Raw genomic sequence first — 21,562 nt, 5'->3', positions numbered from 1 at the left:
TGTTTTTTAAAAATGACCTTTGTGTTACAATGTGCCAATATATCTTCTGGGAGCACAAGTGCCAGGACTGAGCTTCCCAGAGTCCTTGACTATAGCAATGAAAGTATAACTGGCAAACTTTACTACACTGCTTCAAAGCTATAACAAACCACCTTCACTGGTTAGTCAGTCACAGCTACCCTGGAGCAGAGATTACATCACTGTGCCAAATGAGTGTGGCCACTTTGTGAGAGAGCTTAAGACCAGGAGGCTAGATTCAATCTTTTTTCACTTAAAGGATTAATGTGCTCACTGAATTATTTATACAGATAGTGTAGATGAAATTATTTTTTTCTTCCTAATAAGAGTTCATTCCGAAATCTACAGCAGGTTTAGAGAACCACCTTATTTTGATCACTCATCATTACCAGCACTGGAGGGTTCTTTCTTCAGAACCATTGACTGGGTAAACATACTCCTAACCTACTTGTGAATAAATGATGCTGCATATACCAGGATGGGTTGTAGAACACAGTAGACCATTGTATTGTAACTGTCCCAGTGGGGAGAAGAAGAATTGGAATTTTAATACTTCACACTAAGTTGATGTCTTAACACAGAAATCACACTTACTTTAAGCTGCCTTCCTGTGGCCTTGGACCTACTGCACAGCAGTGGTTCATATTTAGAAGAATATTTTTGCAACCAGAAGGTATAAACTTTTTTAATGAAAACTCTGATGCTGTGGAAATTACTGGAAATATCAAAAGGCCACAGTGACCCTAAATCTGAGCTATAGTGGAACTATCACTTCAGGCTCCCTGGGAAACAGAGCCCCAGAACAATATATAAGCTTTCATTTACAGGACAATCCAACTCAGAGCACTGTTGACTGCGTTAACAGTTGTTGGTCTATATGTTTGGTTTATGGTAGTTCTTCTGCTTTTGGCATGAAAATGGCAGGTATGATAATTCCTGTACAGAGTCTTTGTTTCTAGTGAAACTGTCCTAAAATAATATCTAGAAATGAACAATATAGAATCAATTTATGTCTTACCAGTAAGGACACTTGTGCTGAGGGACTTCTTTTCAGTAACCAATGAACAATTTTCACCTTTGAGAATTTTCATCCTTTTCCACATTAAATGAGATGGGTTCATCATTGACAAATCCGCCTGCAGTTGGATAAAGAAACCAGAAACAGACATAACTAATCAAAATGAAAACCCTTTTGTAATGGTCATTGTTTGAAGTGTCTGAATTCCTTATAACAGATTACCCCACTCAGCTGTTGAAATGTTTGATCTTCATAATCCATCTGTCGCTTCAGTTTCAAACTGTTGGCAAGAGCAATTCTTGCAGGGTTTATATCTATGCCCCGTTGCTCAAAACTGTCCAGTGATCTGTAAAGAAAAGACCCTTCCTTGAGTGAGTAATTTGCAAATAAATAAGACTATTTGTGTCTGATTGATCTTTCAAAGCATTAAGGTTCTTTTGGCATAGGACGGTGAGATGGGCTAGACTGCAAGTGCAGAATTTTTCCTGGACAGCTAACCCAGTTGTCAGTACACTTATTGCCAGAATGCTTGGAAACTTTCAATAGCAAGTGTTGTTAAAAGTCTGGTAAGTCATTACCTCACAACCTAGAAGCAAAACCTTGATTGTGAAACAAAAATTGTATGACTTAGTAGGTCAAATTTTTAACAGGGCTTAACCTGCCCTCCATTTTTGCAGGCACAATTACGGGCCCATATGTTAGTGGTCACATAGCCAAAAAGGCTAGCAACTGCATACAATTAATTGATCCTTCAGGTATAAAACTGCACGTGCCCACACCCCTGAGATGGTTACAATTTTTTTAGAAAATGAAACCCATCATTTTGTACATCTTTAAAAGTATTAACAACCCTAAAGCATTTAGAGCACTTGTCATCTGTGATTCCCAAAGAGCTTTATGAAGGTCAGCCAGTATTTTTATCTCCATGTTACAAATCCAGAATCTGACGCACAAAGTTGTTAAGTGACCTGTCTGAACTGGACTACTGTGCTTCTATCCTGGTCCTTACCCTATGCTCATCATAGTAGTAATAAATATAAATAAGCTGTATTGAAAATCTGAAATTTAAGGATGATTTCTGTTTAACAACATGCTTAAGACTATTATTGAAGCTCTTTACCTACGGTATTTATATGGCCCCCATGACTGTTGTATCATGTATTTGCCCTCCCACCAGCTCTATGAGGTAGGGAAGTGCTATTACCACCACTTTACAAATGGGGAACAGAGGCTCAGAGGCTTGCCCAATGTCACACAGGGAGTCTGCGGCAGAGCAGGGAACTGAACCCAGCTCACTGGCTACCCTGTAACCATTGGCCATCCTTCTCCCTGTCCTACAAGATCTGTTTCTGACACTGTTTGTGACAGTAAAGCCGCTTTGCAAAACTGTTCTCTGTTTTTGTGATAGACATGTACATTTTCACAAATCCACACATCAGTACACTGATGATAATAGTGAAAATCAGCCCACTTCTGCTCCCATTCAAGTCAATGGAAGGGCAAAGCTGTTCACTTCAAAGGACAGCAGAATTGGGCTCCTAGTATTCCATCTGTTGAAACAGATTATTCCAGCAGAGTGGGCAAATAGACTTTTTCCAGGTTTGCAGCACAGAAGTCTCAAGGAGAGATACACCTAACAGCTTGCATATTAGGACAGATTTACCTTTTCTTATATAACGATATGTTGGGAGAGTGTACTGGCGGCCCTGATGATGAACTTGCTAAGGACCCACAGTATTTATCCATTAGTCTCCACTTAGCAGGAACATACTGTACTGGTGGATCAGGTGGCCACTGGGTGCTTGGTCTTCCAACCATTGATGCCAGTGGGGTGCTGTCTCGCGCATGGTATGGTGACAGGGAGGACTTGTTCGTGGCGTTGAAGGACACAGATGACAGAGGTCCACGACCAGGGTTCATATTTTTATTTGACATCTGTTGGCAGTATTTCTCCAAGAGGAACTGATTCTGAGAGGCAGGAGCAAGGGGCTGGAAAATGGTACTCATGCTACTTAAACTTTGCTGGGTGTTTTGTGCATTTTCAGGGAGAGGACGTTCTTCTTGGCAGATTGGACTCAGCTGGAAATCTTCCCCATCCATGGGAATGTAAGGAGCCAGGGTTTCAAGATCCAGCTCATTGAAATCAGTCTGTACAAATAATAATAATAAAAAGCACATGGCAATTAATGTGTACATGGAAGATGAAATATCAGTGAATGTAAGACTGAAGAATCATTACACCTGCTGTATAGCTAAGAGTCAACCGAATTTACTTAAATATACTGAAAGTGGCAGATCCCTATTTAAAGATGCATGTAATTTCCATACTGAAATGTCTGTTTTCCTGAATTCTATACTTGTTTCTGATATCGCCAGGGATAAGGTTGCAGGGCAGATGAGAAACATGAAGCAAGACTGAAAATCATGCTACACCCACCAACCATGCTACCGTATGCACAGCACTTTCTGAAGGCTAATGCCCCAATGCAGTTTGGGAGGTCAACGTGGGTTGAACAGGAGCAGATGTTCCACTGGGCTTTGAATAACTTGTCTGCCAATGCTTAAGTGTGGCACATAGTTCAACTTCACACCACGCCTGACTAATGGAAAATAAGTTATTCAAAATCTAATTACATAGAAAATGTGCATCAAACCCACAAAAGGCCTATTAAACACAGTTCACAGGACATTAACACATTCGCAGGACATTAACACATTCATTTCTGTATTTTTCAGTGGGAGTGCTGACTGCATCTAAATCTTGCATCTTCCATGCAGAAGCAATGGAACCTAGAAGCAGGAAGAGAGCATGCTTCCCATCCACTCAGATCAGCAACACCCTCTCCTCCTATTTCCATCACAGCAACAGTTCCAGATCTAGCCCTTAAAAACCCTAGGTCCACCGGGAGGATTCAGATGACCACCAGCAGCAGGAGGAGGAGCTGCAAGCAGGACAGAAAGGTCTCATACACTCTTGAAGTCATCTGAGCAACCTGATGTTGAATTGTTTCTGGTAACAATTATTTCTATTGTGCTCCAATTCTCACACCATGTTTGCCATCCTTCCTCCTTGCCTGCCTGGCATTTCGCTCTCCTTCCCTACCCCTCCTCTGTTGCAGTCACTGCTCTGTTATGTCAAAACTTAGACTGTAAGCTCCCCAGGGCAGGGACTGTGCCTTTTCTTATCTAGAACACTTTAAATAACAATCCTCCCTCTAGCTATGGTGTATACAGAGGGAGTATCTGTGGTCACAAAGTTGCTACCGAAGCATGGAGAGAAGTAGTCTAAAAAGAGGTCTCAGGCCTTTTATTTGGAAGCAGTTTTCAATCAATTTCCATGTCACTTTTTGACCAGTTATGAACCCAGAAAAAGGAGAAGGACGTAGACTCAGTCCAAAGTGATTATTCTGATTTTGCCACAGGGGTGTGTGTGATACGTGATGTGTGCACTTCCCTGTCCCTGCCTTGTTGCATGTTGCCTGGTTGCCCATCAGGCCATCTGGCATTGCTTATTACTATTGCTGCTGTATCCAGTCTGAATCAGTATTCAGTGTTTTGAAAAGCTATTTTTCACTGTTGAATTGAACGATCTAGTCTATGGCAAACAAAATATGAATGAAAAGATTTGCTTCATAGTTAAGTCTAAAATTCACTTGCACACTCTCCCAAGGGCTGTATGTGCATGTGCAAACCAAGGGCTGTCTGTCGCAAGTTGGAGGCATCCGTAAGGGCATAAGCATTTTTTTGTGCACGTGCTTTTGAAAATCTTTCCTGTAATCTCCTAGGTTGACCCATTTGACTGGATCTCAGCAAGCTGATCGCATGGCAGGCAGTGGCAGCTCCAACTGGAGAAGTTTGGATCATTTCCACTGTGCCTGTCTCAGTCTGTGCACAGATCAGTCCTCAAGTGTTAACCTAGTTTTTAAGATGTAGCTGAAAGAACTAGAGCTTATTATAGCACCTGCATCATATAACCTCCCCTAGGAGGAGCAATCTTACTTTCCAGATAGAGTCCTGCTGGCACAGGATCTCGAGGAGATGCACTCAATCAGCAAACTTCGCAGCTTGCCCGCTTTCCATTCATCTCCCAGGGCCGCCCGCGGTGGGGTGGGGGCAAGTGGGGCAATTTGCCCCAGGCCCCGCAGGGGCCCCCACGAGAGTTTTTCGGGGGCCCTGGAGCAGGGTCCTTCACTCGCTCCGAGGGCCCCGGAAAATTCTCACGGGGCCCGGGCCCCTGGAGCTTCTTCCGCTCCAGATCTTCGGCGACAATTTGGCGGTGGGGGGCCCTTCCACCCTGGGACCCGCTGCCAAAGTGCCAGGTCTTTGGCAGCAATTCAGCGGTGGGGGCCCCCTGCCGCTGAAGACCTCAGGCCCCTTGAATCCTCTGGGCGGCCCTGTCATCTCCATACTCTTTCCTGAGTACGCTGACCCTCTCTGGATCTTCTTGAGGAATGGGAACTGTTAGCAGCATTGAGAATTAAGTGCTGTATTACAATAGAATGGTCATCCATGGTACTGGTTATGGGAGGATTGGTTCATCGCTTGTGGGCAAGAAAATACTACTGTCCTCTGACCTGGGAGTTGCACTGGTTCTTTGACTCTGTGTCCATGGCAAAGAGCTTCTCAATCACCTCAATCTTAAGATCTTCCTCTAAGGAGCTGTAATAGTCTTCTGGGCTGCTTGGCTGCACAGGAATAAAAAAGAAGCCTTTAAGAAGCAGCTAGATTATCAGAGTACTTGATTTTGCTATGGTGCTGTCAGTGCACTGTGCCGTACAATAATGAACATCAGCTATGCAAAACAAACAATGAGGCTGGGTCTACAGCATCTCCACAAACCAAATATTCTACTCAACTCTAATAAACACACACTAGTCTCCAACAGAAAAAATGGTTACCTACCTTTTGTAACTGTTATTCTTCAATGTGTGTTGGTCATATCCATTCCATTCTAGGTGTGCGCGTGCCCACCTGCATGGCTGTCGGAGATTTTGCCTTAGCAGTATCTGTAGGGCTGGCTGTGGAACCCCGCCCTATGTCCTCTCTGTTCCTTCCTGCCAACAACTCCGACTGAGGGGCACGAGGGCAGGTAATAAAATTGACATGAGCAACACATCTCTAAGAACAACAGTTACAGAAGGTAGGTAAATGGTTTTTTCTTCGAGTGCTTGCTCATGTCAATTCCATTCTAGGTGACTCACAAGCAGATTCAACAGAGGTGGGTTCGGAGTTCACAGTCTTGCAGTTTGCAGCACTGCTCTGCCAAAGCCAGCACAGTCTCGAGCGTCCAGGGTCAGTGCGTAGTGCAATGCAAATGTGTGGACTGACGACCAGGTTGCGGCCTGACAGATCTCTTGGGTCGGCACCTGCACCAGGAAGGCAGCTGACGATGCCTGCACCATAGTCGAATGAGCCATCATGATCACTGGCGGGGGCACCTTCACCATCTGCAGTGGATGCAGGCCATGGTCCAAGATGAGATTCTCTGGGCTGACACTGGCCAACCTTTCGTCCCGTCAGGAACAGCAACAGCCAATTGCATTGACTTATGGAATGGCATTATTCTATCAGTGTAGAAGGCCAGCACCCATCTGACATCCAAAGTATGCAGCCTGCGCTTCTCATCCTTCACATGAGGCTTCGGACAAAGGACTGATAGGTAAATGTCCTGACCAGTGTGGAACTGGGAGACGACCTTGGGCAGAAAGGCCGGGTGTGGATGCAGCTGGACTTTGTCCTTACAGAAAACCATATAGGGCAGCTCTGATATGATCACCCTGGTCTTGGACCCCCTAAAGGCTGAAGTTATAGCAACCAAGAAGGAGACCTTGCAAGAGGCAGCAGGAAGCCAAGGGCTCGAAGGGGGGAACCAGGAGTTTGGACAGCACAAGAATCAGGTCCCAAAGGGGGGACCGGGTCTCAGACATGCAGGTAAAGGAGCTCCAAACCTTTCAGGAAGCTCCCCGTCATGGGATGGGCGAAGACTCACTGTCCTTTAAGTGGAACAGAGAACGTTGAAATGGCTGCCAGGTGTACCTTGATCAAAGATAGCGACAGATCCTGATGCTTAAGGTGCAGTAAATAGTCCAGGATGTCCTGCAGCGGGGCCTCTTCTGCATGAATGTGTTGGCCCGTTACCCAACATGTGAACTGCTTCCACTATGCCACATATGTATCTCTGGTGGACGGTTTTCTGCTGCCCAGCAGGAATGCTGGACACCAGCAGAACACCCCCATTCGTCCATACTCAGCCACACAGCAGCCAAGCCATCAAGTGCAGTGACTCCAGATTCGGGTGCAGCAGGTTGCCGTGGTTCTGGGACAGGAGATCCAGCCAAAGAGGTAGCTGCAGTGGGGTGGCTGCTGAGTTTGTCAGCAGCATGCCGAGCCAGTGTTGACAAGGCCACGCCAGTGTTATGAGGATGATTGTCGCTTTGTCTTGCTTTACCTTGAGCAGTACTCTGTGGATTAACGGCACCGGCGGGAAGGCGTACATCAGCGCTCCTAACCAACAGAGAACAGAACACGTGGCACGTTCTGTTCTGCCAGGATGAGAACAGGTCCATCTGGGGAGTCCCCCACCTGCGGAAGATGGAGTGACCATTCGTGGTGAGACAAGAAGGTCCTGCGGAGGTGAAATGCCAGGATGTTCTTGGCTCTGGGCAGGTGGGGAGCTACCAGATGAATGGCATGTCACACACAAAAGTCCCAGAGGCTGAGCACTTCCTGGCTCCGTCCTGCCTGTTGATGTATTGTCCGTCAGGACCTGCACCACACTGCCCTTCAGATGGGGCAAGAATGCCTGGCAGGCCAGGTGAACTGCACTGAGCTCCCTGATGTTGATATGAAAAGCTAGCTCGCTGTGTAGCCAGTGGCCCTGAGTCCTGAGCTCGCCCAGATGGGCTTCCCAGCCCAGGTCCGAAGCGTCCGAGACCAGGGTAAGGGACGGAGATAAGGACACGAAGGGAACCCTGTGCAGCGCCGACTGGGGATCCAGTCACTAGTCCAAAGATGAGAGGACATAACTTGGCACCGTGACCACTCGGTCCAAGGAGTGCCTGCTGGGGATATAGACTGAGGCCAGCCATGACTGCAGAGGTCATAGATGAAGACAGGCATGGCTGACCACGTATGTGCTCGTGGACATGTGGCCCATTAGTCGCAGGCACGTGTGGGCTGAGGTAAGTGGATGGATCTTTGCGTGGGCAATCAAGTCTGATGTGGCCTGGAAGCGCACTTCCGGAAGGAAGGCTCTGGCTTACGTGGAATCAATAACTGCTCCGATAAACTCTATGAGTTGAACCAGTGTTAATGTGGACTTTTCTGTATTTATTAACAGGCCTAGATTGTTGCAGATGGACCACACCAGATTGAGGCTCTGTTGGACCAGCTCCGGAGACTTGCTCTTGATGAGCCAGTCATTGAGATACAGGAAGATTTGGATGCCTCAACTTCTCAGGTAAGCCACTACTGCTGCCACACACTTTGTGAGCACCCTGGGGGCTGAGGACAGGCCAAAGGGTAACACTGTGAACTGGAAGTGATGCCCAGCCACTATAAACACAGGAAGTGCCTGTGGCCTAGGAATATGGAGACATGAAAGTAAGCACCCTTTAAATTGAGAGTGGTGTACCAGCCCCCCAGATCCAGGGAAGGGATGATGGAGGGCAGGGAGACCATGCGGAACTTCAACTTCTTGAGAGACTTGTTGAGGCCATGCAGGTCCCTTTTGGCTTTGGGATTAGGAAGTACAATCCTCATCCTTCCATGTCCCGAGGAACCTCCAAGCCCTGGAGCTTCTTTACCTCCTGAATGAGGAGTTGCTCGTGAGAAGGGTCCCTAAGAGGGATGGGAAAATGAGGGGGTGGGAAGGAGGGGCGGGAAGGAGGGGCGGCCAAGAACTGCAGGGTATAGCCCCGAGCCATTATGTTCAGGACCCAGAGGTCTGATGTAATCCACGACCTATCAGTACTGGCCCCCTGGTTCTTTTGTGGCTCCAGGCTGGGCTGGCGAGCAGGAGGAAGAAAGGCGACGATGACTGAAACTAGCATCCCTTCTCCGTGTAGGTCCCTGACGAGGCTTCCAGAGTGTTGGCCAGAAGGGCTTCCTGGCTGATTGTGGCCTGTGCATGCCCAACAGGCGAAGGGTAGCCCTAGTGTCCTTCAACCCGTGCAGCTTGGCATCCATTTGATCCAAGAACAGACCAACTCTGTCAAAGGGGAGGTCCTGGATCGAGGCCTGCATCTCCTGGGAGAGGCCTGCTGTCTGGAGTCAGGAACTATGTCGCATGACCACCACTGATGTGACCACCTTTCCTGCTGAGTCCACCATGTCCCATGCAGTCTGCAGGGAGCATCTGGCCACCATCATACCCTTCTCCACCAGAGTTGCACACTCTTGGGCCAAACCCTGAAGGAGGTATTCCTGGAACTTTTTGAGACCATCCCAGAGATTAAAATTATACCGGCCCTGCAGGGGCTGATGGTTCACTACCCAAAATTGCAGGCTGGAGGTGGAATAAATTTTTCTCCCAAATAAACCAAGTTTCTTAGCCTTGTTGTGTTTGGGAGTCAAGGAGGCGGGGACCTGCTTGTCTTTTTCATTGGCTGCAAATACAACCAGCAAGCCCGGGGGCAGGTGAGTATAGAGGTACTCGAAATCTCTGGCCAGCATAAAGTACTTTTTCTCAGCCCATTTTGAGGTGGATGGGATGAAGGAGGGGGTCTGCAACAAGGCCTTGGCTATCTTGAGGACTCCCTCATGCACAAGCAGGGCAACCTGGGAATGCGTAGAGGCTGAGAGAACGTTGACAAGGGTGTCCTCCTGCTCTGCCATCTCCTGTACCTCAAGCCTAAAGTCCTCGGCCACACACCATAGAAGGTCTTGATGTTCTCTAAGTCATCCAGCAGGCTAGCTCTGGTAGGTCCCATAACCTCCTCATCTGGGGATAACGAGGAAGACTGGACCTCTGGTCTCGGGTCTCGACCACTGCTGGAGAAAGAGGCTTTGGGGTGGGAACAGGTTCCTCCACCCTGACCTCAGTACGCGCTTTTGGTACCAGGTCCAGTGCCGTTGGAGCCACCGTCCGAGCTTCCATTGCAAGCACTGAGGAGTGCTGTGAAGGAGGCATCATCACAACCAGTACGCTCCACGTGCTCCAATAAGGCCACTGTGCTGGCCACTGACGAAGGTGCAGACAGGAGTGTGGGTCCCATACCACTCCCAGGAGTCAGTGGCAGACCCTTAACAGGGCTGGGTGCCCCAGCTGGGGAGGAACGATTGCGTAGCTCTGGAATAGTCTGGTGGGCAGGCCTGAGTCCCTTGGTAGATGATTCCCGGGCCTTCTTGCTGAGTGCCAAGGAGCACTTCTTGGCCTTTTTCTTCGGCACTGGCAAAGGTGAACAGTGCCAGTAGGAGCCGGGTCCTGGAGGTGTGCTGCGCATGGAGGCCGAGGCACTTGGTGTGACCTGACTGGGTGGCTTGGAAGCCAGGGGGACGGGGCAGATGTCTTGCTCTTTCTGGGTGCGGGGACAAAAGTTTTTGAAGACCCGCCACCATCCCTTAATGTGTGACCACAATGGGCAGTAAGAATGAACTGATACAGTGTAGGGCCGGCGGCACCTGATATATCCAGCATGAGCGCAGCACTTCAGATAGGGTTGCCAGGTGTCTGGTTTTTTTTACCAGAACACCCAGTCGAAAAGGTCACTTTGGAGGCTTCGGTCAGCACTGCCGATCAGGCTGTTAAAAGTCCCGTCAGCGGTGCAGCAGGGCTAAGGCAGGCTCCTTGCCTGCTGTGGCTCTGCGCAGCTCCTGGAAGCAGCGGCATGTCCCCCCTCCAGCTCCTACAATAGGGGCAGCCGGGGTGTTTCACACACTGCCCCCACCCCAAGTGCCAGCTCTGAAACTCCCATTGGCCGGGAACCATGGCTAATGGGAGCTGCGGGGGCGTGCCTGTGGATGGGGCAGCCAGCAGAGCCGCCTGGCTGCGCCTCTGTGTAGGAGCCAGAGGAGGAACATGGCACTGCTTCTGGGAGCTGCTTAAGGTAAGTGCCACATGGAGCCTGGATCCATGACCCCCTCCCCTGCCCCACCCCGATCCCCATCCCACCCTCCAAACTCCTCAATCCCAGTCTGGAGCACCCTCCTGCACCCCAAGCCCCTTATTCCCAGCCCCACCTCAGAGCCTGCACCCCCAGCCAAATCCCTAACACCCCACTCCTGCACCCAACCCCCTGCCCCAGCCTGCAGCCCCTCCTGCACCCCAAATCCCTCAGCCCCAGCCCTACACCAGCACCCACACCCACAGCCAGCATCCTCACCCCCACACGTCCTGACCCCCTGCCCCAGCCCTGATCTCCCTCCCGCCCGTCAGACACCTCATGCCCAGAGCACCATCCTGCACCCCAAGCCCCTCATCCCCAGCCCCACCCCTGAGCCCAGCCCCTACCCCCACTCAACCCCTGCCTCAGGCCTGATCCTAATCATGCCCTCTGATCCCCTTGGGTGCATTCCGGAGCACCCTCCGGCATTCCAAACCCCTCATTTCCAGCCCCACCCCAGAGCCCACACCCCGAGCAGGAGCCCTCACCCCCTCCATGCCCCACCCCTGCCCCAGCCCTGATCCCCATCCTGCCCTCCAAATCCCTCAGCCCTAACCCCACACCTGAGCCTGCATCCCCAGCCAGAGCCCTCACCCCCCTGTACCCCTACACCAGCCTGGAGCCCCCTCCTGCACCCGGAACTCCTCATTTCTGGCTCCACCCTGGAATCCGCACCCCCAATCCAGAGCCCATACCCCTCCCAACCCCCTGCCTCAGCTGGAGCCCCCTCCCATACTCCGAACCCCTCAGCTCCAGCCCCTAGCCTGGAGTCCTCTCCTGCACACCAAACCCCTGCCCCAGCCCAGTGAAAATGAATGAGTGAGGGTGGGGAGAGCGGGGCCTTGGATGAAGGGCTCAGCAGGGGGTGGGGCAAGGTTGTTTGGTTTTGTGCAAGTAGAAAGTTGGCAACCCTAACTCCAGAGGTCGCCACAGCTGGCCCTTCGGGTACCGCTAAGGCAAAATCTCCGACAGCCGCGCACGTGGGCACACGCACACCTAGAATGGAATCGACATGATCAAGCACTCGAAGAAGATTATTACTTTTATCACTAAGAAATGGTGAAAAGTGCTGCATGCGATAATGATAGAAATGGTCTACCATATGGATATAGTGTAAAAATAAATCTAAACTGACAATGTGAGACATCCCCTCTTAAATCTCTCTGAAGAGGAATGGGGTAATCAGGGGCTCAGGCTTTCCTCTTCCAGGGTTTACAAAATAAATGGGGCATCCTCCAGGAATGGCCTACTGGCTATGCTAAATCAGCACTTTCCAACTTCTAGGGGGCAATTATGCTAGTTTAAGCAGCATGTGTTCCATGTCAGTGTCTACTGCCTCTCATTCAGTTGTGCACCATCCAGCTTAGTTCAGAGCAAACCAAATTTTCGATTAGAGAGTGCACAAATGAATGGATGGCAAACAGCAGCAGTTCACTGGGGCCCAGCACAGAGCAAGGAGGGACAGAGGAAATCTATGGTACCAGCCTGAAAAGCCTTAAGTGCCAGGACTGGTACATGTACCAGTAGTTGGGAACCACTGAAATATGGCTACAGCTTCTACCTAATGAACAAATGAAGGTAATATGCCAGGATTTTGTTAAAGGGATATTGATAATGGCTGCACTATCTAATAGCAGCCTTTTACTGGCTAATCCACCTAGAAGTAGTGGTGGCTTGGTCTAGCGGCTGTACATAGGATGTTTTAATGAGAGAAGACTAGTGTGAGGGTGGCTGGGAAAAAGGTATTAAGCGCAGGGGCTAGCCCCGATTTATTATCCTCATTATTTTGTTCAATATGTATACAGTACAATGTGCCTTGGTCACTTCATAAGTACGAGACCACTACTGTACACATGTATCTCTCACTGATGTTGATGGGAGTTGCATACAAAACATCACACTCCATTTATTTACCTTGCAGTTTGTAGATTAGATAATTTAATTTTCAGTTCAAAGGTCTTTCTTACCGTTGAACAGCTGCTGTTGCTACTTGCACTTGGAGTACTACTGCCTGGTGCAACTTGAGGCACGGTAAATGATGGCATAGTCAGCTTTTCACCTTGGGGAGTATGGGTCTTCACTTCCACTGGCCACTGTTTGTTTAGAGTCAAAACAACAGCCTTGTTGTAGATAGAGGCTTCCTCAAACGTCTGTGTCCCTGAACAGACATTAACAAGATTGACACATTCTTTTAGCCTGACAATTCTGTTGTGCTATGACACATTAGCAGCTATTTAATAAATAAATAAATAAATAAGCGAGCATCTCCCAGTTGCCATGTGCATGCTTCACATTCTAAGGTTTTAGTATAAATCAAGAAAAAATAATAGGCCTGATTGTCATCTGGCTCACAGAAATTTTTCATTGGTGTGAGTCCTTTGACTTCTATGGAGTCACAACGGATTTTCCCAAGTGCAAGGAAGAGCAAGATCAGTCCCATTGTGGTTCTTTGCATTTGTTAAAACAAGAAGTATTTTGAGGTTATTTTTTATTGCATGCTGCTTGATGCTACAATACTAACCAAAATCCAGAGAAATAATGGCATCGCCTGGTGTGGGTGCCAACTGAGCAAGCTCCTCCGGTTCTTCCTTCAGTTTTGTGAACAAGAAGTCACTCTTCTCAGTCACTGGGACCCCATTATCAAAAATAGTATTCATTGTCAGCAGGTGAGGCTTAAACAGAGATTCCGTCTGGTCCATTGAGAATACAATGTCATTCTTCTCAATTTCGCTAACAAGGCAATTAGATCTGTTAGACATTTTGCACTCTAAAACAAAGTCAGTATATAAACAGTTAACGAACTGTTACAACTTTAAGGCAAAGGCCAAAACTGCCACTAATTTTTGGTGCCTAATGTGAGAAAACTGGAGCTGGAGTTGCTGAGCACCCAGAACTTAATTTGAAGCAAAAAGGAACTGCAGTTGCTCAATAATTCTGGGGGATGATTCACCACTGTTACTCCAGTTTTACAGGTGTGTAATTAACATAGTAATGACCCAGATCAGTTTCACTCTACAAGATTGCAGTTTTTGGCCTAGTCTATGACCACAATATTTAATTTTGCCCAGAGCAGATCACTTTGTGGTCCTGACTTTGCTGAGGAAAACTACTGTATATACTCGTTCATAAGCCGAATATTTTTGTTAAAAATGTGATGCACCAAAGTGCAGGATTCGGCTTATAAACAGGTCTACACCAAAATTTGATGATTTTAAACTCTATGGAATCATTGAATTGAATATCTAATACATTGTCATTTTGTTTACCTGGAGCATGTGCAGGCATTGAGCCCCTCAGCTCCCATTGGCTGGGAATGGTGAACTGAGGCCACAGGGAGCTGAGGGGCTCCATGACTGCAGATGCTCCAAGTAAACAAAACCAGCGGCTTACCCTGACGGCCGGGAGCCAAAGTTTGCCAACCCCTGAAATATAGGGTCGGCTTATGAAAGGGTCATACAGTTTTTGCTATTTTTACCTAACCATCTTGGGGGGTTGGCTTATAAACGAACGGGCTAATGAATGAGTATATATGGTACTTCTTCCTGGTGATATTTACAAGAGATTAGGCTTCTCTTTGCTCCACCTGGTAGCAAGCAATTATTCCAAATCTTCCATGCAAGTTTTATATCTGGTCCTCCCAACAAACTAGAAATTCTACTGCATGCAAATAAAAGCCTTCTGCAGGCATGTGTCAATAGATTTTGTATCAAACAGACATTATTGAAAGAAAAAGTCCAACAGTTGTGTTTGATCTATCTTGCTTGGCGAAGTTGGTTTCAGAATATCAAAGTAAAATACACCTTTCAAAAATACCACTAATTGCCTGTGTTCCAGCATAGATGTTCATAAGCACTTTTGGGGTTCTGTATAACTTACCTCAGTACATAGTTGACACAGACAATACACTGAGGTTGTAGGTTGCGTGTATTGTAAATGACAGTTCCTTGCGTCTCCAGCCACACGTATCCACCATGCTTTGCAAGCATTCGGTACTGGCCAGTTACTACTTGACCTTTTGCACACACTATCAAATAGGACAAAATATAAATAATGCAGCAGCATTTATAAGAATGCAATATATAAACATAGCACGCGGCTTAAACCAGTAAGACTGCTTTTGAGTTCAAGTCATGTAACATGACAGCACTATAATTAAAGCTATTTGCTGGTAACTGTCTGATTATCTTATTTTTTTAAGTGTAAATGTAAAAGGCAAAATGTTCAGAAGTGGACACTACTTCTAGGGGCTCAGTGTGAGAGAGTTCAAGTTAGGTGCCCCAAATTGGTGGCTACTGATTGCATGTGTATACTGTATGTAGACTAGTCTAAGGCCAGTGGTGAGCTGGAGCCGGTTCCCACCGGTTCCCAAGAACCGGTTGCTAAAATTAGACCTCCATGGAGAACCAGTTGTTAAAGGGCCAGGGGGTGGGCAAAGAACTCTGGTCCATGGGCTGGACCATCCTGTTGCTCCCAGGAATCCCAGCTGGGGAGGCTGAGGCTCCCCCGGCCCCTCCCCCACTCCCGCCCCCTTAAATCAGAACTTTTTATAGGGAACCAGTTGTTAAGATTTTGGCAGCTCATCACTGTCTAAGGCCAAGCATAGGTGCCTAAAGTTAGACTCTTCAGACCATATTTAGGCATCTAAAGAAGTGGCCTGATTTTCAAAAGTGCTGAACACCCATCAGTTGCTTTTTATTCAGGTGTCTATGAACTTAGGAGCCCAACATTAGGTGCCCCCACCCCTTTTTAAAAAAAAATCTTAGCCTAAATTGTATATATTTTCCTTCCTCGTGCCTTGGAACCTATGACATTAACTCCAGATATACATTCCTGATATATTTTGTTATTGTTGAAAATAAGGAGGCATGGTATTACTATGCTGACATTGCTCTTACAGCAAAAGGGAAAAAAACGAAAAACATTTTCAAAGCTGTCACAGTGACATAAATTAAGAATTATCAGTGGTACTGTTTTGTCAGTAGAGAAAATGGAGAGTTGAATTGTTCTGCTTTTCTGGCTGTTTGGCCTATGCAGTCATCATTATTTCTCTGTAATATTTCCTTTTAACCTGCCAGTTTCCAGCTAAGACTTAGATGAAGGTCAAACAATGCTTACAGGACAATGTAATACTTCCATGTTACTTCCGGGGTTACACAGAAGACAGAATCAAGCTTTGTTTGGGTAGTAGCACACTGAACAAAAAAAGTACAGTTCAGATTTAGAGTTTGATCTGGATGCTTTACAAATACTTTTATATATCGCCTAAATAAGACATCTATAGTACTCAGAGATAGGCAAGATGTTTCAGTGTAGAGTTCTTGGCATTTGAGAATTTAAGTTTGTAGGATGCTTTACTTGGTGTCAACCTTCCATTTTCCTCAAGGCAGCTAATATGGACGGTATCTTCCATTCAAGCAACTGTTTTTCTCCCAACTGACAATAATTTTCTATCCATGTTAATAATAATATTGCAATCCATACTAGCACATAAGCACTCGCCATTGGGATTCAAGTTTGCCCAATCAGGCCCTTTTGGCAAAATTTCCCCTTTAGGCACCTTTCAACTGTAATAACGTTATTTGATCTCAATTAAACTGATGTACTAAAGGCCAATTGTAGTTGGACTTGATCCTACAGTCTTTGCACAGGAAAAATCCTGCGTACATGACCATTGTAGAAACTATTGAAGCACAAGTCCTTCGTGTACAACCACAACAGAACTGGGCCCATTAAATTTCTGAAATAAAATAAGGGTAGCATACTCAAAGGTATTTAGGTGCCTAACTCCCTTTGGTTTCAATGCAGGGTAGGCACTTAAGTACCTTTGTGAACCCCACTCTAAGTGTTCGTGGGTCATTTGTAGTGTTTCTCTTCCTGTCTCTAAAGTTTTTTTCCCTAGGAATATTTCATCATCCTTCATTTAATTTATTTAGACTTTTTTAATTTAGACAAAATATAAGATTATTGTTTTTGATTAAATATGTTTTTGATTAAATGTGTGGAACAAAATCAAAAGGTTTTGCCTTTAGTATGTTTCAGAGACTGTTCTGCTCTGCTTGTGAAACATAATTACATTGGCTTCCTAATCATCAGCTCTTCAATAAGAGTCATAATAAGGGCGCCTGTTACATTACAGGAAAGCTTTTTACTGCTTTAATCTTCCCTCCCACTCCCCAAAGCACATCATGTTCTGATACAAAGAGTGGCAGAACGCTTTCTTTGGAGTAACACTATAAATTACTAATGCACTTGAATTTTGTCTTTCAGTTATCTAGCCATATGACTTCCAAGTTGTTAGAAAGTTAAAAGCATTTTATTTTAAATACGTTACCAAAATATTACATCTCTATCTCATACAACATTAATTAAATCATCACACTGAAGAATAAACAAAAAATATTATCTTCAGTTACTTTTTGTTGCCTTTAATTGTTTACAAAGCTTTTTTTTTAATTATTGTCATACATTTGAAATAGATGCAGAATATGATACAACTGACTTGGTCTGTCAACTTCTATGTACTTCCCATTGACATATCTCAGATGGCCAGAGCCAGCTCCCCATGGAAGTCAATGGCAAAATTCCAATTGTTTTTAGTGGGAAGGCCCTAAATGGAAATAGTTCTAGAATATTAAGTGTTTGCACAAAAGATTCACTGCAAAGCTATATTTTCCAGCCAAAGACAAAGATTTTCATCTCTTCCTCACATAACTGGTAAAAGAGTGGGTATGTTAAATCCTGCAAAATTAAATTCTAATCTTGCATTTGATGACATCCAATTAAGTCTTATACTGTATATGGAGCTATACTTGCAGCCAAGAACACAAACAGAACTATGGTTTATTTCAGCACAGGGTCATTACCTCATCTGAAAACAACATTACAGTATTGTAAAACTGCAACAAGTGTGTCAGCAGTGTCACCAGTAATTCGGGGAGTAGTTCTGTTTCCATCTTAAAGGCTCATTTTAGTCTGTTCATTCAACCTTCAAACTTTTTTTTCCCATTCCTCATTATAGTGGTGGATTACCTTCTTGTAATGAAAAATAAATCCTGCTCTAGAACTTGATTCTTTTCTTTGTTTGGTAACATTATATTGTTGGCATTGATGTATTCAGAATCAGTGGGTATATTATAGTGTGATTATACTTGGCTCCTGCAGAAAGCATAGTTAGGTTAAATAAAATTTGGATGTCTAATATATTTAGCATGGAGTTTTATTTTTGTTTTGCATTTTAAATTATTACTTTGCAGCTCTGCTAGGAGAAGAATTTTGTGAAGCATCGATCAAAACAGCTAGGAGAATTCTCCAGAAGAAATTGTATCTTGTTTTAACTTTTAAAAAAGGATAATTATGTGTCATCTTATATCTGATCTATTAACATTAGATTACTCAATGTGTGTTAGAAATCACAGAACATAACTCATGAATATCCGCCCAGTTTCTCAAAAGGTCACAAGGGCTTCCATGTTCAACGAGGGCTTGTTGGTGCCCAGGTGGCTGATTGTTCATGGCTTGCTATTCATATGGCCCCAGCCATACGGGCTTCTTTAAGAAGTGCCTGGAGGCATTTGCCTCAGCAAGATGCAATGGGCCAAATTTTCTGGTGATGTAAAGTGACATAGCTCTTGTTGAGGTTATTGGAGTTGCACTAATTTACATCACCATAGAATTTGTGCCAATGCCTGTAGAGGGCAGAATGCGTAAGCTATGCTACCCTGGGACTAGATACAGTATATATGCTTCCCCACACACCTTCAGAGACCGTGGGGCTACTCTTAGTATTATAGGGCCTGATCCTACACATTTATTACTAGATGTAGTGCTCACAGCTGTGAGCAGCCCTATAAGGCTGCAGTGGGATTCTTTTTATAAATAACCACTTCTGGGTCTTCCCCACTGATTTCAACATGCTTCTGGATTAGGCGCTACGTTGAGGGTTTAAGTGACGCACAGGCTTTATGCTGGCCCTGCGCATGGAGTCGAACTGACTCCATTAGAACAAGGAGCAGCCTCCACTGGTGGCTTATTTTATTTCCTCTCTGGTGCGATTTCAATATAAACTGTAGATGGACACTTTTATTGATCTCTGGGATTTAAAAAGAATTTAATCCAACATAGCCACCGATTGCTCATGATGCCTCCTAATCAGATATCTCAGAATACATAGCTTGCTTGAGTGGAGACAATATAATTAATTGCTCACCACTGTAAAAGGCCTAGTTTGTTTTGGGGAATTCAAAATTTATAAAAAAAAGACAAAACCACATGAATGGAATGACAGAAGCAGGCTAATGGAGAACAAATACAACTGCTTCCTCAAAACATTCTGATTAAAACTAACATTGTTCTGCACCACAGATGAGTATCTCTGCTGTCAAACATTCTTATTATTGAACATCTGAGTACTTAACTTGGTGGGGATGGCGAGGTCTAGAACCCCTGCTGTTAGGGTTAATGTAACCCCCCCCACCCTTTCTGGTTATGCAGTTGCCTGCTGAGACTGATTATTATGGTCTTTAAAAAAGTTAAAATCACTCTGAAAGGGATGTGGGAAAAGATGATCGGGGTCTATCACTGGATGCCCCAACGTGACTGAGCCTTTCACTGTAAATGCATTTGGTAGACACATGCAGGGCCTTCATTATATTGCTATGAAATGCCAACTCCAATGCACAGACAGTCACAAAAAATTCTATATTTATATATTAGTCAAAAGACTAATCTTTAGGAGATTAATGTTAATGGTCACCTTTAATCGAGAAAAATAGAGTTAGAAATTTAAAGTAAGTGCAAAGAGCTAGAGAAGACATGATGTAGTTAATTTCATCTACCAACAGCTTGTTTTATATTTCAAGGACAGTAATTATGACCTCCAAAAGACAGCTCAGAGTTTTATATGCTAATTTGATTATAACTGTATATATTTCTGGTCATTATTATTTTCCTGGTGGAAACCATAAACTACGGTTGAATTTAGTATTCCACAATTCATTCATGTGGTTAAATTACACACATGATGCTCTTCAAATAGCTCATTATGTCATTTTTAATTTGTATATGGAGCCAAGAGTTTGAGTCAGATCCTGTGGACTGCTGTTAGACCGCTATAGAACTGGATCGACGCTTTGTGAAAATGACTATGACGTAAAAAACCAAGCAATTCACCTCACTTACGCAGAGCACACAGGAGATGACACAAGGGAACAGTAAAATGGTCCAGCTAGTTCGGTATCCTGTTTGCAAGAGAGGCCATATACAGGAGACACCTGAGCAATTATATCATCTTCGTAGGGTTGTTTCCTGGCCCCCAGCTGGTGCAAACTGTTATATCCTGGAGCATGAGAATTTGGCACCTTTGTATTTCTCTAACCTAGCTAATGTAATGGCATTATTATTTGCATTATAGCAGCAACTAGAAGCCACAGTCAGGATTCCGGCCTCATTGTATTAAGCACTGCACAAGAAGATCTTACCATCTAATTTAAGGAAAAAAGTAACAAAAAATAAGGCAGGAACAGGGGAAGGAAGATGAAGGAAACGGTCCTGAGAACATGCAGATAATTTTATTTTTTAATCTGACTAAGCAATGTTTCTCAATAGTATCTTGCATCAGCATAGCTACAGGTTAATTTCATGTCATATAAAATTGTTTTTTTTCCCCCTTGTTTTTGTTTGTTTAGCTTTTTTCATTGAAAGCTCCCTTGTTACCGACATTATAGGATACGACACACAAAAGTGGTAGTCTGCATCTTTTATTTTATGGATCTCTAGCATATCTCCTTTCATGTGTGTTTCTCTACTAAATAATCTTTGGGATTTTAAAAATTCTCCTCCTATGGAACTCGCTTACCCCCAATCAATGCTTCATCATATTCTATGACCTCTCATGGTCATTTCAAAATGATCGTATCAGAAATGAAATGAGATGGTCATACACAACATTCACTGTGAAGCATTGATTTATACAATGGCATTATACTTTGCTTCCATATAATTCTCCATCCTTCTGACCACCATTGTCTACTGAGCAGATGCCAACATTTAGCTGACCATGTCAGGTAATATGGAACCCAACTAAGTATAAAAAGAGTTAAAAAAACCCTTCCTCCCAATATATATTACCTTGTATACTGAATGCCATCTTCCATCTATCTCATTTTATTAGGTCCTGTTGGAGTTTCCCCACAATCTTCCCTACTCCGAATTAGCCTAAATATTTCTGTGTTTTTTCCAAGCTATTTATTTTGGGTGGGGAAAAGAAGTAAAGTGATGGGGACAGGAGGAAAGAGAGAAAGACATAGAAAAAGATAACTTAATAGAGCTTTTTCTATTTATTATATAGGACACCTGTGTCTAATACTGATCACTGTGGTATGCCACTATTTACTTCTTGCCATGCTTGAAATTGACCATTTATCCT

At 45.0% G+C, this 21,562-nt stretch overlaps 1 protein-coding gene and 1 long non-coding RNA gene across 2 annotated transcripts in view; one reads left to right on the top strand and one right to left on the bottom strand.

Annotated features, from left to right (window-relative positions):
* LOC120400372 overlaps positions 1 to 9,545 on the top strand; it is a 94,555-nt gene extending 85,010 nt beyond the window's left edge. The window contains exons 2-4 of the long non-coding RNA XR_005595780.1: positions 3,773 to 4,049; positions 8,376 to 8,495; positions 9,103 to 9,545. This is a non-coding gene — a long non-coding RNA (uncharacterized LOC120400372). The remainder of the gene's footprint in view (positions 1 to 3,772; positions 4,050 to 8,375; positions 8,496 to 9,102) is intronic.
* Positions 1 to 21,562, bottom strand: part of EPAS1 (endothelial PAS domain protein 1) — a 153,383-nt gene that overhangs the window by 2,577 nt on the left and 129,244 nt on the right. The window contains exons 8-14 of the mRNA XM_039528832.1: positions 15,016 to 15,163; positions 13,661 to 13,869; positions 13,107 to 13,297; positions 5,611 to 5,721; positions 2,700 to 3,184; positions 1,259 to 1,382; positions 1,037 to 1,154 (exon numbers count right to left, since the gene is read on the bottom strand). Coding sequence (XP_039384766.1) covers positions 1,037 to 1,154; positions 1,259 to 1,382; positions 2,700 to 3,184; positions 5,611 to 5,721; positions 13,107 to 13,297; positions 13,661 to 13,869; positions 15,016 to 15,163 — 1,386 coding nt within the window. The remainder of the gene's footprint in view (positions 1 to 1,036; positions 1,155 to 1,258; positions 1,383 to 2,699; positions 3,185 to 5,610; positions 5,722 to 13,106; positions 13,298 to 13,660; positions 13,870 to 15,015; positions 15,164 to 21,562) is intronic.

The sequence above is a fragment of the Mauremys reevesii genome, linkage group 3 (assembly GCF_016161935.1).
Source record: "Mauremys reevesii isolate NIE-2019 linkage group 3, ASM1616193v1, whole genome shotgun sequence".
NCBI classification, from domain to species: Eukaryota; Metazoa; Chordata; order Testudines; family Geoemydidae; genus Mauremys; species Mauremys reevesii.
Note: the sequence above shows the minus strand (reverse complement) of the source record. Positions and strands in the feature narration are given on the sequence as shown.